A 14528-nucleotide genomic window follows, 5' to 3' on the forward strand; every position below is an offset into this window, starting at 1 on the left:
TTTCAACATCACTTTTAATATAAACGTTTTGACAGCGATATATGGCTTATTACTAAGACACTGGATTAACAAAAATAATGAAAAAGCCAGAAAACAACTGATGCAGTTCATAAAACATACTTTTCTACTATACGCTATAACTACCAATAAAAAAAGAGGACTACCAGAACCATTTATACAGTTGTAAGCAATTATCTATTTACAGTTAAGGGGGGGAAAGCTGTAAAGTTTACATTCAGGATATTTCAAACATACTGTTTGCTGTACATTGAGAGAATGGCTCAATTAAAAAAGTCAGATATATTAGCTATTACTATCTATATCTTTTCATAGCACATAAAAACTGATATAAAATATATCATATGAAATTAGTCAAAATGACATAATGAACAGGCAGATTCAGTCTGGATCATTAACTTTGAAATCTTTGTACAATCATAGCAATGGCATATGACTTGGCAATGGTCAGGCATACACTTTTTAAACTATTTGTAAAGAGATTTTTTTTGGGGGGGGGCAGGGGATCTGCTTAAAACATTGAACATCTTTTATTTGATATGTAACAAAACACCTACTTTCTGCACCAATCTCAGCTATCCCTTCTTATAATATAAAAGCACTTTGAGCACTTGCTAGGCCATATACATGCAGTAAATCATATAGATTATTATGCAACACCAATCATTTTGCTCCAAACAGCCTTTTCATGTTTGAATGTAGATCAAATACACGTATAATGACAGTGACACTGAACAAGGAAAGCATAGCTCATCTTAGAAATGTGGGATGATCTTGGAAATGTAAGGCACAGTATTACAGTGCAGGTAAGAATACCTGGGATGTTTTGTATAGGCAGGCACTTATTAGCACTGAATATACAGCATGTTGTTCATTGTCATTACAAAAAAACTCAAAATTATATTAATTACACAAAATTGAAATAGGTAGGCTATAATATATGTTATACACATATTAACATTTTGCTCTGTTACAACCAAACATGCAACAGATTTGGATAAATGTTACAATCATATAGGCTACTAATAAATTGGGCACCCATTAGCAAGCATAGAAAGACTATCCCTTTAAGACCTGAATGTAGTCAGATGCATTGTAGACAGCAAACACTCAAAACATTGCCTGCTTAGACAGCTTCAGAAGCTGCTAATTTTGTAATTGCATTTCCCCCTGATCTTTACCTGTGTAAGGATTTAGCATATCATTCTTTGAATATAAGCCCTTTGAGACTACTTCAATATCCAATAATTCATTGAGAAAGGTGAAATACTTTTCTCTAAGCAGTATCATCACTGGCCCAGATGAGGCATCTGGCAAATCCACTGCTTATACTGTAATAAACATTTGAGTTACATTAAGTTCATCACATGACCCAAACACAATGAGGAAAACATTTAAACTATGGAATAAAGACAACACACCATGTAAGAATACACATACACAAAGATTCCCCTACTAAACAGTGCATATAACGTTCAAATTATTTCCTGGGAGGGAACTTCATGTGTTGTGCCGAATTGGTACATAACAACATAGAACACAAAAACATGTAGGGAAGAAAATAAAAAATATGGAGAGGTGAAATTACAAGCCAATATTTATTTGGTTATTAGCATGGCAGTGTTCGTCTCCTTTATAGTAGCGAGATGATCAAAGAAAGCTCAAATTGTATAACACAATACACATATCACAGAGAAATGTTGACATGGCATATTTTATGAATGGTGTCATTGGTAGAATTGTCAACAAGATGGGTAAGAGAGTTACAATTATTTTAAAGGTTTGCATATAGGCAGCGGCGCAAAGTAGTTAAGTAAACATACTTTAAAGTACTACTTAAGTAGTTTTTTGGGGGGTATCTGTACTTTACTATTTATATTTTTGACAACTGACTTTTACTTCACTACATTTCTAAAGAAAATAATGTACTTTTAATTACATATATTTTCCAAGACACCCAAAAGTACTCGTTACATTTTGAATGCTTAACAGGACAGGAAAATGGTCCTATTCACATACTTATAAAGAGACTCACTAAATACACATGCTTCTTTTGTAAATTATGTCTGGATATCCGTAAATAAAATAAAAAACAAGAAAATTGTTACGTCTGGATTGCTCAACATAAGTATTTTTTAATTATTATTTATACTTTTATTTTAGATACTGAAGTACATTTTACCAATTACATTTACTTTTGATACTGTATTTAAAACCAAATAATGGTTTACTTTTACTCAAGTAGTATTTTACTGGGTGACTTTCACTTTAACTTGAGTCATTTTCTATTAACGTACAGTATCTTTACTTTTACTCAAGTATGACAATTGGGTACTTTTCCACCACTGCATATTGGTTTAACAACCAGTACTGTTACAACGACTGCCATGATTGTGACTTGTTTAGGAATGTTCACCCTCTCTTATTTATTGTACAGAAAAACATCCATTTGAATCCGATAAACCTAAGTAGTAATAAAACAAGGCACAATCTAGTTTCTTTTGGGCCTGAAAACTAAGAAAATTGTCTTTGGCAGAACATTCTTTGGCGTTGGGTAAAAGGCAGAGAATATTTTAGCTGAGAAACAGTTATTTGAAGGAAACGGGCAGAGCAGCCAAACTGCTGGTGGCTGGGGTTGATATACTGTAGGGTTGATATGGAGATGGGCACACAGGGAAGAAGAGGTTCTCATGGCGACGAAGAGTGAGCTGCAGCTGTCCACTTCCTGTTTTCTGTCGTCTATGTCTGACCTCTGGCCTGCACGCCGGTCAGATCCTTCCTTATGATCTCATTTACTGCAGGGAGGAGAAGAGAAACAAATACAGGTTGTTAGTTAGTCAGAGCATCCAAGGTGTTTGATGTAATACTGTGTTTGATGTGTACTGTCATCTGTTCTTCCCAGGCAGCATTTCACAGCTCCAGGGAGGGCAATTTTCATTCCTGGCCTTTTCATATCTCCCTTTCTCTTTCAACAAACACTTACAAAAGGTAAAGTATATTACACAGTAGAAAAGGGCATAACATCTTGACAAAAACATACTGATCCTACAGTAAAACATCACCAAGGGGAACATAACACTAAGTACTACTGATTACTCTGTGTGCAAGTTGGCTGTGGTAGCGATACCAGAAGATGTCACTACAGTGAGCTGCATTGGCACAGTGTGTCCACTAGGAGGACCATAGTGTTCCATTTTACCGCTCTTTTTTATTCCCCATCATTTCCTGTTGTTCTGCTGACAGCCAGGTGACACAGCACAGCGAGTATAAATGGAAACTTCAGCGTTCTAAAAATAGACTCAGTCAAGTTGTGTGGAGTGCTTACACAGTGTACTCACCACGCCATGTATAAGGTGGGGGAAACACATTTGACACACTTTGCGATGAGATTAAACCTGTCCAAAGTTCAAATGTCAAGGGGTTCTTGTCTGGGAGGTCCGTGATAAGGCTAAATATAGACATCTGTATTAAATTCAAATTGCCATCATGAAGTCATTCAGATATTTTACTATTTGAAAAGTCTTCAAACATTGAATGTAGGATATCCTTTTTAGCTTGCCATGACCTGTGTTTTAATGTATAGGGACTATAACAACATATTTATAGGCCTATTGTGAATGACAAAAAAATATGCCTATACTGTGGCTATAATGGCAAGGTGTCAAACGGAATAATGCGTCTCATTCATAACTAGAACTAGAAGTTCACATGAAAATGAAGAGTGATTATGACCTCACAAAAGCAATGAGAGTGCTACTGTAGCCGTAACTTACACTGCAGCAGTGTTTGGTTCACATTGACAATGGGGGAAACCTGCAGTAAAGTTAAAGGACTGTCCAGTATGTTGAACATGTACTGTAGTGGAGTCTGTCCAGATAGGCCACATCTTCCGTACTGCAGTCGGTCTGTCTTTATTAGTAACTAACAGCTCCAACAGGCCTGGAAGCACACTGTGTGTACTGGCACTATGACATAAGAACCTGATGCCATGGCTTCTTGTTTTGACTTTTAGGGAACACATACATTTTAAGACATGTCCAAAATGGAGGGGAAAAAAGTTAGTATGACAGTGACATCATTTGTGCCAAAATGCATTTTATTCATTGATGTAGTATATAAAAGCTGACCATATTCATGTTTACCTGCTGTATACTATATTAGCATGTTTTAAACATTCACAGGGAGGTTGTGTCTCACTTAATACAATAGTTTAATAGAGCAAACTCTGCTAATATGAAGCGTCCTAAGATATATAAAAATATGATCAATCTTTTTCACTTCAAAGGGATGAATGAGATAATATAGAGTGAGTAAGATTGTAAGCAGCACCATATTATGTATTGTGCGTTGTTTTAGAGTCGGGTTTAGGAGGCCTATTTAAAGGTTGTGATTGTTTTAAATTAAAATGGTTAAAAATATTTAAGAAATTGCTCTTTGCTAAGAAGCTATTTCTCAAGCAAGAATTTGGCAACGACAGTACGGGAGTGGTGTGACTTGGGAGGGCAAAACTGAAAACTTGCTATTTTATCTTTATTTAGCTAGGCAAGACGGTTAAGAACAAATTCTTATTTTCAATGACGGTCTAGGAACAGTGGGTTAACTGCCTTGTTCAGGGGCAGAATGACAGATTTTTACCTTGTCAGCTCGGGGATTCAATCTTGCAACCTTTCGGTTACTAGTCCAACACTCTAACCACTAGGCTACCTGCCGCCCAGCTGTTGTTGGCAGAGAGCTTTGGAACTCTTTCTTATCGGTCTATTAACAAATTTATTTCACCAGGCAGCCTAAAACTCCATCCCACCGAAACAAGCCAAAATTTCAGGCGGTCTTTTCAAACAACTCTCACGCTAAAAGGGCATTATCATAATTTTCACAATTTCACAGTATTATTCCAACCTCATAGCGTGGAAATATATATAAAACACAGGAACATCAAGTTTTGACTGCACTGGGCCTTTAAAGCAGTGATCTATATAGTGGGACAAGGGAAATGGTGTCATCTTTAAACAGCAAGTTAAGCGAACAGACACACTGATCCCTGGCTGAGCATTAGTGTGTACCAAAGTAACCCCCTCAAAGATAAACATAACAGCCCTCACCCCAAACAACTTCAGTTCAACAGATACCACGATGCTGAGGGATACTCAGTGAAACTGGTATCCACTAATACTGGCACCCTGTTTTTTTATGTACAGTTGGAATGAGATAAAACATTCTAAGTTATTGCAAGTCACGGAGTTATTTATCAGATGTGGGAGTTAGAAAGTATTTTGCCTGACAAACAACCCATAAGCTGAGCTAAACCATTGGCAGCTCAGCAAGCTGCAGACCTTCTTATATCATTAAGAGTAGCAGCAAATCTATCCTCCTCCTCCTTTTGACTCCCTCTGTCTCTGATCATCTGCAGATGTGAAAGAGAAATAAACCTTGGCCTTTTATAACAGCTCAACACTAAGCACACTTTATAGAGCAGAGCAGAGCTGCATCTGAAACAGGGAGAGAGGCAAACCAACTAGTGGCCAAACCGGCCCGGGTGCTCCAGCTCTCTCTGCTGTCATCACAACCACAACCTAAACGTCCATGTTTATTTTAGTCTCTAGTGGAATTCCCTTTGACACCTAATGCCTTAAATAAACTTTAATCTCCCCAATGGGGCCACAGGATTTTCCTGAGTATAAAAAGGGGGTTTAGAGAGGCGAGTGGTGCTCCAGAGAAGTTACACAGTAGAGAGCTTTAACGGCGCCTCATGAAGGGTTGGCATGGCCATTTGAGGCTGGCCCAGGGAACACTCAGACTTAACCATACAATAGATGAGTGTCTGGCTTTAGCGTCCTGCGCCAATGAACGTGTTTGTTTACCAACCAGAGGTGGGAGAGAGACACACACAGTACAGTACTGTAGCTGACTCAGTCACTTCACATTGCCTACTGTGAGGTGGGGGAGCGTGTGTGTGTGTGTGTGTCTGAGAGGGTTGCCTGGGGGACTTTGTTGGCAACATGAGAAAAATCAACCCACAGAACAAGTGGCATGGGTAGACAGACAGACACCAGACCTGACCACCAGAACTTCTACCTTCAACTGCCAGAGAGCAAATAAGGTGTATTATGTTACACAAGTTTCCATTACACTTGAGTATCAATCATAGCCATTCAGAAGTTAAATTCTCAGAATACAGTATGCTATAACACAGTTTAGTTTCTTAACTCTGGTTCTCTGTATTAGTGTGGGTATGTTGCGATTGTTGTCTTTCCTCTGCCCGCTGGTAAGTGGGACATCAGTGACCTGAAACTAATGTGTGTTCACCAAGCTGTTTTCCTGTGTGCTTTATCTCTGAACGGTAGCTCTCTCTCCCTCTCCTTCTGCACATTGGAATAATTTCACCTGCTCCACTGCCTTCACCTGCTCCACTGCCTCTGGGGTTAATTCCAGTCAGATTCACTACAGCTACAACATGGAAAGATGCAGGTACTAAAGTGTGTCCCAACTCCCATCCAGGTTGTGGACAGCATCCTTACAGTATAAGAACGTTGTAGGCCTATATACACACACACAAAGCCCCTAGCTTCTGATAAAGGCATTTTGAGTACAGTATGAACTGTGAAGTTCATTCCATGTTTTGATTTTACTCATAGTGAAATACATCACTTTCTTCTGTTGTCCTTGACCTCTGTGACAACACAGAGCAGCGCTACCCCGATGACACAGTTCTAGAATCTAAACCACTGAGTCATGATGCGACAGAGTTGAACACTTTCAAAATGAGCAAGGTGTGAAAGACACTCAAGAGTGACTCATTTGAAAATTGTATTTCTCAGAAAACATCTTTGTGACGTTCAAATAAATGAATGTTTTGGGCATAAAACACAACTTGACATCTTAGTAGAGAAAGACCAACGGGGCTTTCTGCATTGCCCTGTCTTCCTGTGCTGTGTTTGAACTTTGAAGGGAAGGTTTGAAGGTGAGGCGAGGGAGGCACATGTCCTATTCCATTTCTACAGCTACTGTACATAACTACCACTTGTATTGGGTGGGTGGATTCATACCCTATACAACATAACTGACGGATGTTTCTGAGTAAAAAGATTCTTCCGATGCTCTGTCTCAGAGCGCACCTATAGTTGTACCTTTTTGAAATATTATATAAAAGGTGTCCTCCCACTCTGCCTAGAGCGGGTGAAAATGCGCTACGGTGAGAAAATGTCATTACCTTATGTTATAAAATACATTTTACCAAGACACATATGATTCTTCATGTTCTGAATCATTCAGTGGGGTCTTTCTCTAACATATCATTAACATTATATCCATAAGTCAGATTTCGTAACCTAATGCATCTGATAATAACCACCGAGCTCTGTTGACATAACGATGCAGGTTTCTCCTAACAATGTTTGAGGATTTTACATTTTGTGGTCGTCGTCCTAAAAGTTGTTTCCGTGGGTCGCAAAAAGCTACATTAGCATGACACGAGCTGAATTAAATGTAAAATGTTTTGAAAATATACGCTCAGTGCTCCGTTGACATTTCACAGGGATACGCTTGTTTTTTTAGAGAAATCTTCTAAAAAGAACAGGAATTTGAAATTAATTCAAAAACTATATACTAAAATATGAAAATACATGTCTCAAAATCAATATCCATCTTAACTTTCTATTGTTTTATGTCCTGCGGATTTGAGAAGAAAGAGGACGAGTTCAACGGGAAAGTAATCCTGTCAGGTAGCCAGTAGCCTTAATTCCAGCACAGAATCCAGCCTAAATGACCCGAGAATCCAGCCTAACTGACCCGATGCAATTTTCCAGATTTTTGACCCCTCTTTTTCTCTGGCCTGCATTGATTTAGTCACCCTAATTCTGTCCATCCTACAAGGGTAAACACTCCAATAACCTTTGAACCAATTATGATAGAGACATGAGGGTTGGACCATTGGTTTTCTTAGGGTATTGTCTAAACAATTACAATTATTTTACCCATTGGTCAAAATATACATTTTTTGATTAGACACCCTATATTATATCAATGATTCAAATTAAATCACATTTTATTCGTCACACGCGCCGAATACAACAGATGTAGACCTTACCATGAAATGCTTACTTACAAGCCCTTAACCAACAATGCAGTTTTAAGAAAAATAAGAGTTAAGAAAGGTATTATGTACATGTAGGTAGGGGTAAGGCGGAGTAGTTGCCATACCAGGTGGTGATGCAACCACTTAGAATGCTCTTGATGGTGCAGCTTTAGAACTTTATGAGGATATGAGGACCCATGCCAAATCTTTTCAGTCTCCTGTGAAGGGAATAGGCATTGTCGTGCCCTCTTCACGACTGTTGTTGGTGATGTGGACACCAAGGAACTTGAAACTCTCAACCTGCTCCACTACAGCCCCATCGATGAGAATGGGGGTGTTCCTTAGCCCTCCTTTTCCTGTAGTCCAGGATCATCTCCTTTGTCTTGATCACGTTGAGGGAGAGGTTGTTGTCCTGGCACCACACTTCTTGGTCTCTAACCTCCTCCCTATAGGCTGTCTCATTGTTGTCAGTGATCAGGCCTACCACTGTTGTGTCATTGGCAAACTTAATGGGTGAACAGAGAGTACAGGAGGGGACTAAGCACACACCCCTGAAGGGACCCCGTGGCAGATGTGCTGTTGCCTACCCTACCACCTGGGAGCGGTCCATCAGGAAGTCCAGGATCCAGTTGCAGAGGGAGGTGTTTAGTCCCAGGGTCCTTAGCTTAGTGATGAGCTTTGAGGGCACTATGGTGTTGACTACAGCTCAGCGTTCAATGAACAGCATTCTCACGTAGGTGTTCCTTTTGTCCAGGTGGGAAAAGGCAGTGTTGAGTGCAATAGAGATTGCGTCATCTGTGCATCTGTTGGGGCGGTATGCAGATTGGATTGGGTCTAAGGTTTCTGGAATGATGGTGTTGTGAGCCATGACCAGCCTTTCAAAGCACTTTATTTGCTACAAACGTGAGTGCTACGGGTCGGTAGTCAGTTAGGCAGGTTACCTTGGTGTTCTTGGGCACAGGGACTTTGATGGTCTGCTTGAAACACAGGTATTACAGCCTCGGCCAGGGACAGGTTGAAAATGTCAGTGAAGACACTTGTCAGTTGGTCAGTGCATGCTTGGAGTACACGTCCTGGTAATCCATCTGGCCCTGCCGCCTTCTGAATGTCGACCTTTTTTAAAGGGCTTACTCACTTACTCACTACGAGTAAGTGTCCAGAACAGTGCTCTCATGCATGCTTCAGTGTTGCTTGCCTCGAATTGTGTATAGAAGTTATTTAGCTCATCTGGTAGGCTTGTGTCACTGGATAGGATTCAATCTTAGTCCTGTATTTATGCTTTGCCTGTTCGATGGTTCAACTGAGGGCATAGAGGGCTTTCTTATAAGTTTTCGGGTTTGAGTCCCGCTCCTTGAAAGCGGCAGCTCTACCTTTTAGCTCATTGCGGATGTTAACTGTAATCCGTGGCTTCTAGTCTAGTTGGGGTATGTACGTACGGTCACTGTGGGGACAACGTCATCGATGCACTTATTGATGAAGCCAGTGACTGATGTGGTATACTCCTCAATGCCATTGGAACATATTCCAGTCTATGCTAGCAAAACAGTCCCGTAGTTTAGCATCTGCGTAATCTGACCACTTCCGTATTGAGCGAGTTACTGGTACTTCCTGCTTTAGTTTTTGCTTGTGAGCAGGAATCAGGAGGATAGAATTATGGTCAGATTTGCCAAATGGAGGGCAAGGGAGAGCTTTGTACGCATCTCTGTGTGTGGAGTAAAGGTGGTCTAGATTTCTTACCCCTCTTGTTGCACATGTAACATGCTGGTAGAACGGATTTAAGTTGCCTTGCATTAAAGTCCCCAGCCACTAGGAGTGCCACCTCTGGATGAGCATTTTCTTGTTTGCTTATGGCTTTATACAGCTCGTTGAGTGCGGAATTAGTGCCAGCATCGGATTGTGTTAAATAGACAGCTACAAAAAAATATAGATGATAACTCTCTTGGTAAATAGTGTGGTCTACAGCTTATCATGAGATACTCGACCTCAGGCGAGCAAAACCTTGATACTTACTTAATATTAGATTTTTCCACCAGCTGTTATTGACAAATAGACACAGACCACCACCCCTTGTCTTACCGGAGGCAGCTGTTCTGTCTTGCCGATGCATGGAAAAATCAGCCAACTCTATATTTTCCATGTCGTCGTTCAGCCACGACTCGGTGAAACATAAGATACTACAGTTTTTAATGTCCCATTGGTAGGATAGTCTTGAACAGAGCTCATCCAGTTTATTCTCCAATGATTGGACAATAAGAAGGATGGTAGAGGTGGGTTACCCACTCACCGAAGAATTCTCACAGGGCACTCAGACCTGCGTCCCCTGTATCTGTCTTCTCTTCACGCGAATGACAGGGATTTGGGCCTGGTCGGGTATCTGGAGTAAGTCCAGTTTGAGGTGAGTAATCGATGTTCTGATATCCAGAAACTCTTTTCGGTCATAAGAGACGGTGGCAGAAACATTATGTACAAAATAAGTTACAAATAAAGCAAAAAAAGCACAATTGGTTAGGAGCCATTATTATGTTGTCTTTATTGCTTTAGAAGCTTTACATAATGTGTTCTGAATGTATTATTTACAATGCTTTGGGATTAAAGAGGGCACTTAAATGTAGTACTTGTGAATTCCCCAATTAATATTTTTTATGAGATTTCCAGGAAGATGGTGAATTGTTCTAGTAGCTAACAGAATAGAGGGAAGGCATTACATGGAGAGATCTTGGTAGGGAGCTCTGAGATCAACACCTTGATGTTAGGGAGGAGGATCAAACAGTCCAACCAGTATGACTCTCCCAGTTACTCTGTGTTAACCTGTCTGGGCTAGGGGGCAGTATTTTCACGGCCGGATGAAAAACGTACCCAATTTAAACAGGTTACTACTCTGGCCCAGAAACTAGAATATGCATATTATTAGTAGATTTGGATAGAAAACACTGAAGTTTCTAAAACTGTTTGAATGGTGTCTGAGTATAACAGAACTCATATGGCAGGCAAAAACCTGAGAAGATTCCAAGCAGGAAGTGGAAAGTCTGAGAATTGTAGTTCTTCTTTTGATTCTCTATCAAAACTACACTGTCTGTGGGGAACGTTGCACTTCCTAAGGCTTCCATTGGCTGTCTAAAGCCTTCAGAATGTGGTTTGAGCATTTTCCTGTCACTGGGCAGATAATAGGAGCTCAGTTTCTGAGTGGACTGCCTGGCAACAAAGGGATTGGATATGCACGGTCACGCGAGCGCACCATTCCTTTTTCTTCTTGAATGAATACGCTATTGTCCGGTTGGAATATTATCGCAATTTTACGTAAAAAATACCATAGATTGATTTTAAACAGCGTTTGACATGCTTCTAAGTACGGTAATGGAACATTGACTTTTCGTCTCTCATTCCGCGCTCGCGCGTTATGCCTTTGGATAAGTGATCTGTATGCACGAACAAAACAGAGGTATTTGTACATAAATATGGATTATTTCGAACAAAAACAACATTTCTTGTGGAAGTAGCATTCCTGGGAGTGCATTCTGACGAAGATCAGCAAAGGTAAGAGCATATTTCTAATACTAATTCTGAGTTTAGGTGTCTGAATAGCTCACCGTGATGGCTGAGCTATGTACTCAGAATATTGAAAAATGTGCTTTCTCCGTAAAGCCATTTTAAAATCTGACACAGCAGTTGCATCCAGGAGTAGTCTATCTATAATTCTTAAAATAATTGTTATATATTTTGTCAACGTTTATGATGAGTATTTTTGTAAATTGATGTGCACATTCACCGGACGTTTTGGTGGGAATACATTTTCTGAACATCACGTGCCAATGTAAAATGCTGTTTTTGGATATAAATATGAACTTTATCGAACAAAACATACATGTATTGTGTAACATAATGTCCTAGGAGTGTCATCTGATGAAGATCGTCAAAGGCTAGTGCTTCATTTAGCTGCGTTTTGGGTTTTATTGACACATGTCCTTGCTTGGAAAATGGCTGTGTGATTACTTTTGTCTATGTACTCTCCTAACATAATCTAATGTTTTGCTTTCGCTGTAAAGCCTTTTTGAAATTGGACAATGTGGTTAGATTTACGAGACGTTTCTTTAAAATGGTGTAAAGTAGTTGTATGTTTGAGAAAGTTGAATTATGACAGCTGTTTTTGAATTTTCCGCCCTGATATTTCACTGGCTGTGTCCCGCAGGTGGGACGGTGGCGTCCCACCTAGGCCATAGAAGTTAATTCAGAAACAGTAAATGCTGTTGCTGTTTACTGAGAGAAACACTATTAGGCCATCCAAAACTAAATTCCACTCCTGTACCCTTTATTTCAGTTATATTTTTTCCATCCGAACTCGGTCCCTTCCCTCTTCCTGCTGCTGCCTTTCTCCCGACTCCCACACTTAGAGCTATCTTACGGAGATCAGGCTGGATTTTATGGAAGAGAGCAGCTGCGAATAGGAATTTATTGTGCCAGATTGGCAGAATCCCGGGCAGGAGATGGAAAAAAGCAAATCCTCCAGTGGGTTCCCCCACAGAATTGAGGGGTGTGGGGCCAAGGAGAAACCCTGGCCAAGTACAACAAACAAAGAGGCTTTCCCCGGATCTCCGAGGCAGCCCGTTCCACTGTTTGACAATGGTTGCCATGGCACTTGTTTTTCAGATCATAACAGTGTCAACATCTCCAGGCGATTGGTCAGGAGAGCTGGCTGCTGCCTTTTTCCTTTTTTAGTGTAATTTGACAGTTGTGGCTGCTTTGTGTGATATGTTGTCTCTACCTTGCCCTTTGTGCTGTTGTCTGTGCCCAATAATGTTTGTACCATGTTGTGTGTTGCTACCATGTTGTTGTTATGTTGTGTTGCTACCATGCTGTGTTGTCATGTGTTGCTGCCTTGCTATGTTGTTGTCTTAGGTCTCTCTTTATGTAGTGTTGTGTTGTCTCTCTTGTCGTGATGTGTGTTTAGTCCTATATTAATGGGTTGTTTTTTTTTTATCCCAGGCCCCCGTCCCCGCAGGAGGCCTTTTGCCTTTTGGTAGGCTGTCATTGTAAATAGGAATTTGTTCTTAACTGACTTGCCTAGTTAAATAAATAAAATACATTTAATGATATGTGGCGATGCCAGAGAAACCCATCTCTCTCTCTGACAGGGTTGTGGTGAACTGAACCACAGGGTTGTCAGGTCCTTCAGACCACAGATCACCAGGGTTACAACCCTTCAACATGGTCTGGGAGCTGCCCTGAGACTGACGAGGACTAGCCACCTACCTCACCATCCCAACCAGAGGTTTAAAAGGTCAACATCATCATCAGGTCTGGCGATCACACTGTAACAACATGTTGTTTGGATTGGAAGGGGCACAACATAATGAATGAGACCATGACTTCTTGATGTGGTCTGTTATTCTGATCTCACAGGGTAATAATATTAATAATGAGGCTGACATGGGTTAAGTATAAATATATGACTCATAATCGATGTTATTTCCACCTTGAGGAACATACGTAACTACATTTCCTGTCCATTTCCTATTGAGGGGGCGGGGTTGAAAAGAAAATCACCTTTATAATAAAACATTTGCAGGTTAACAATAAGATACATTTCCTAATGTGATGAGTAGCCAAGATTCGAGACAAGGTTAGGTAACGTTAGTCACTGCAGTCTAAGTTAATTTAACTCATGACTGTTTACAAAACAAAATAGACTGCTGTGGACAGAACAGCGCACATTTCTTTGTAGGTTACTACATAACCATGTGTGTGTGAGAAAGAGAGAGAAAACGAGAGGGGTGTTGAAATGTAATTAGTAAACACAAGATTGTGCCTATTAAAACTGAGCACAAATGGACAGCTATGTGAGCCATCGCAAAGAAAAGATCTCAATCCAGCACCAGTAGGTAGAAAGCGCATCTGCCACTCGAAGGGCCGCACCCAATACTGTGTTGCTTGCTAGATAGTGGGCTAGTATGCATACATGTTTGACACGGGCAGGAGCAGGCCTGCGAGTCAAGGGCGAGAGAATGCCATGTTCCTTATTTAATATTGTTTTCATTCTCTTTTCGACATCTTTAGAACTGTAAACTAATAGAAATAGGAAGTGATATACTATTTGAGAGCACTTCTCCAGATCATTTGATATTCACCACATTAGTCAAAAGAGGAATATTTTACATATGGCTAGTAATTAACAAGGAAATTATCTCAGAAAAATGTCCTCATGTCTCCTACCTATATCCCCCCCAACAGAATCCCCATACTTTAACGATGACAGCTTCTCCATCCTAGAGGGGGAGATCAACCATTTCCAGGCCCAGGGTCATGTACTAGGCTGTGGCGACCTAAATGCCAGAACTGGACAAGAACCTGACACTCTCAGCACACAGGGGGACAAACACCTACCTGGAGGTTACAGTATTCCCTCCCTAATATGCCCCCCTAGACAACTATGACAAAACAACCA

At 40.4% G+C, this 14528-nt stretch overlaps 1 protein-coding gene across 4 annotated transcripts in view; it reads right to left on the bottom strand.

The window, feature by feature from the left end:
* Nucleotides 1-2281: 2281 nt before the first annotated feature.
* The window catches only part of LOC115165591 (nuclear factor of activated T-cells, cytoplasmic 2), a 56128-nt gene continuing 43881 nt past the window's right edge, over nt 2282-14528 (bottom strand). For 3 of the 4 annotated variants that reach the window (XM_029718800.1, XM_029718798.1, XM_029718797.1), the window contains exon 10: nt 2747-2813. In XM_029718800.1, coding sequence (XP_029574660.1) covers nt 2758-2813 — 56 coding nt within the window. In that variant the 3' untranslated portion in view covers nt 2747-2757. Of the gene's footprint in view, nt 2814-14528 lie in introns of all 4 variants that reach the window. The other variant, XM_029718799.1, reaches the window with a different exon arrangement.

The sequence above is a fragment of the Salmo trutta genome, chromosome 28, assembly GCF_901001165.1.
Source record: "Salmo trutta chromosome 28, fSalTru1.1, whole genome shotgun sequence".
Lineage (NCBI taxonomy): Eukaryota > Metazoa > Chordata > Actinopteri > Salmoniformes > Salmonidae > Salmo > Salmo trutta.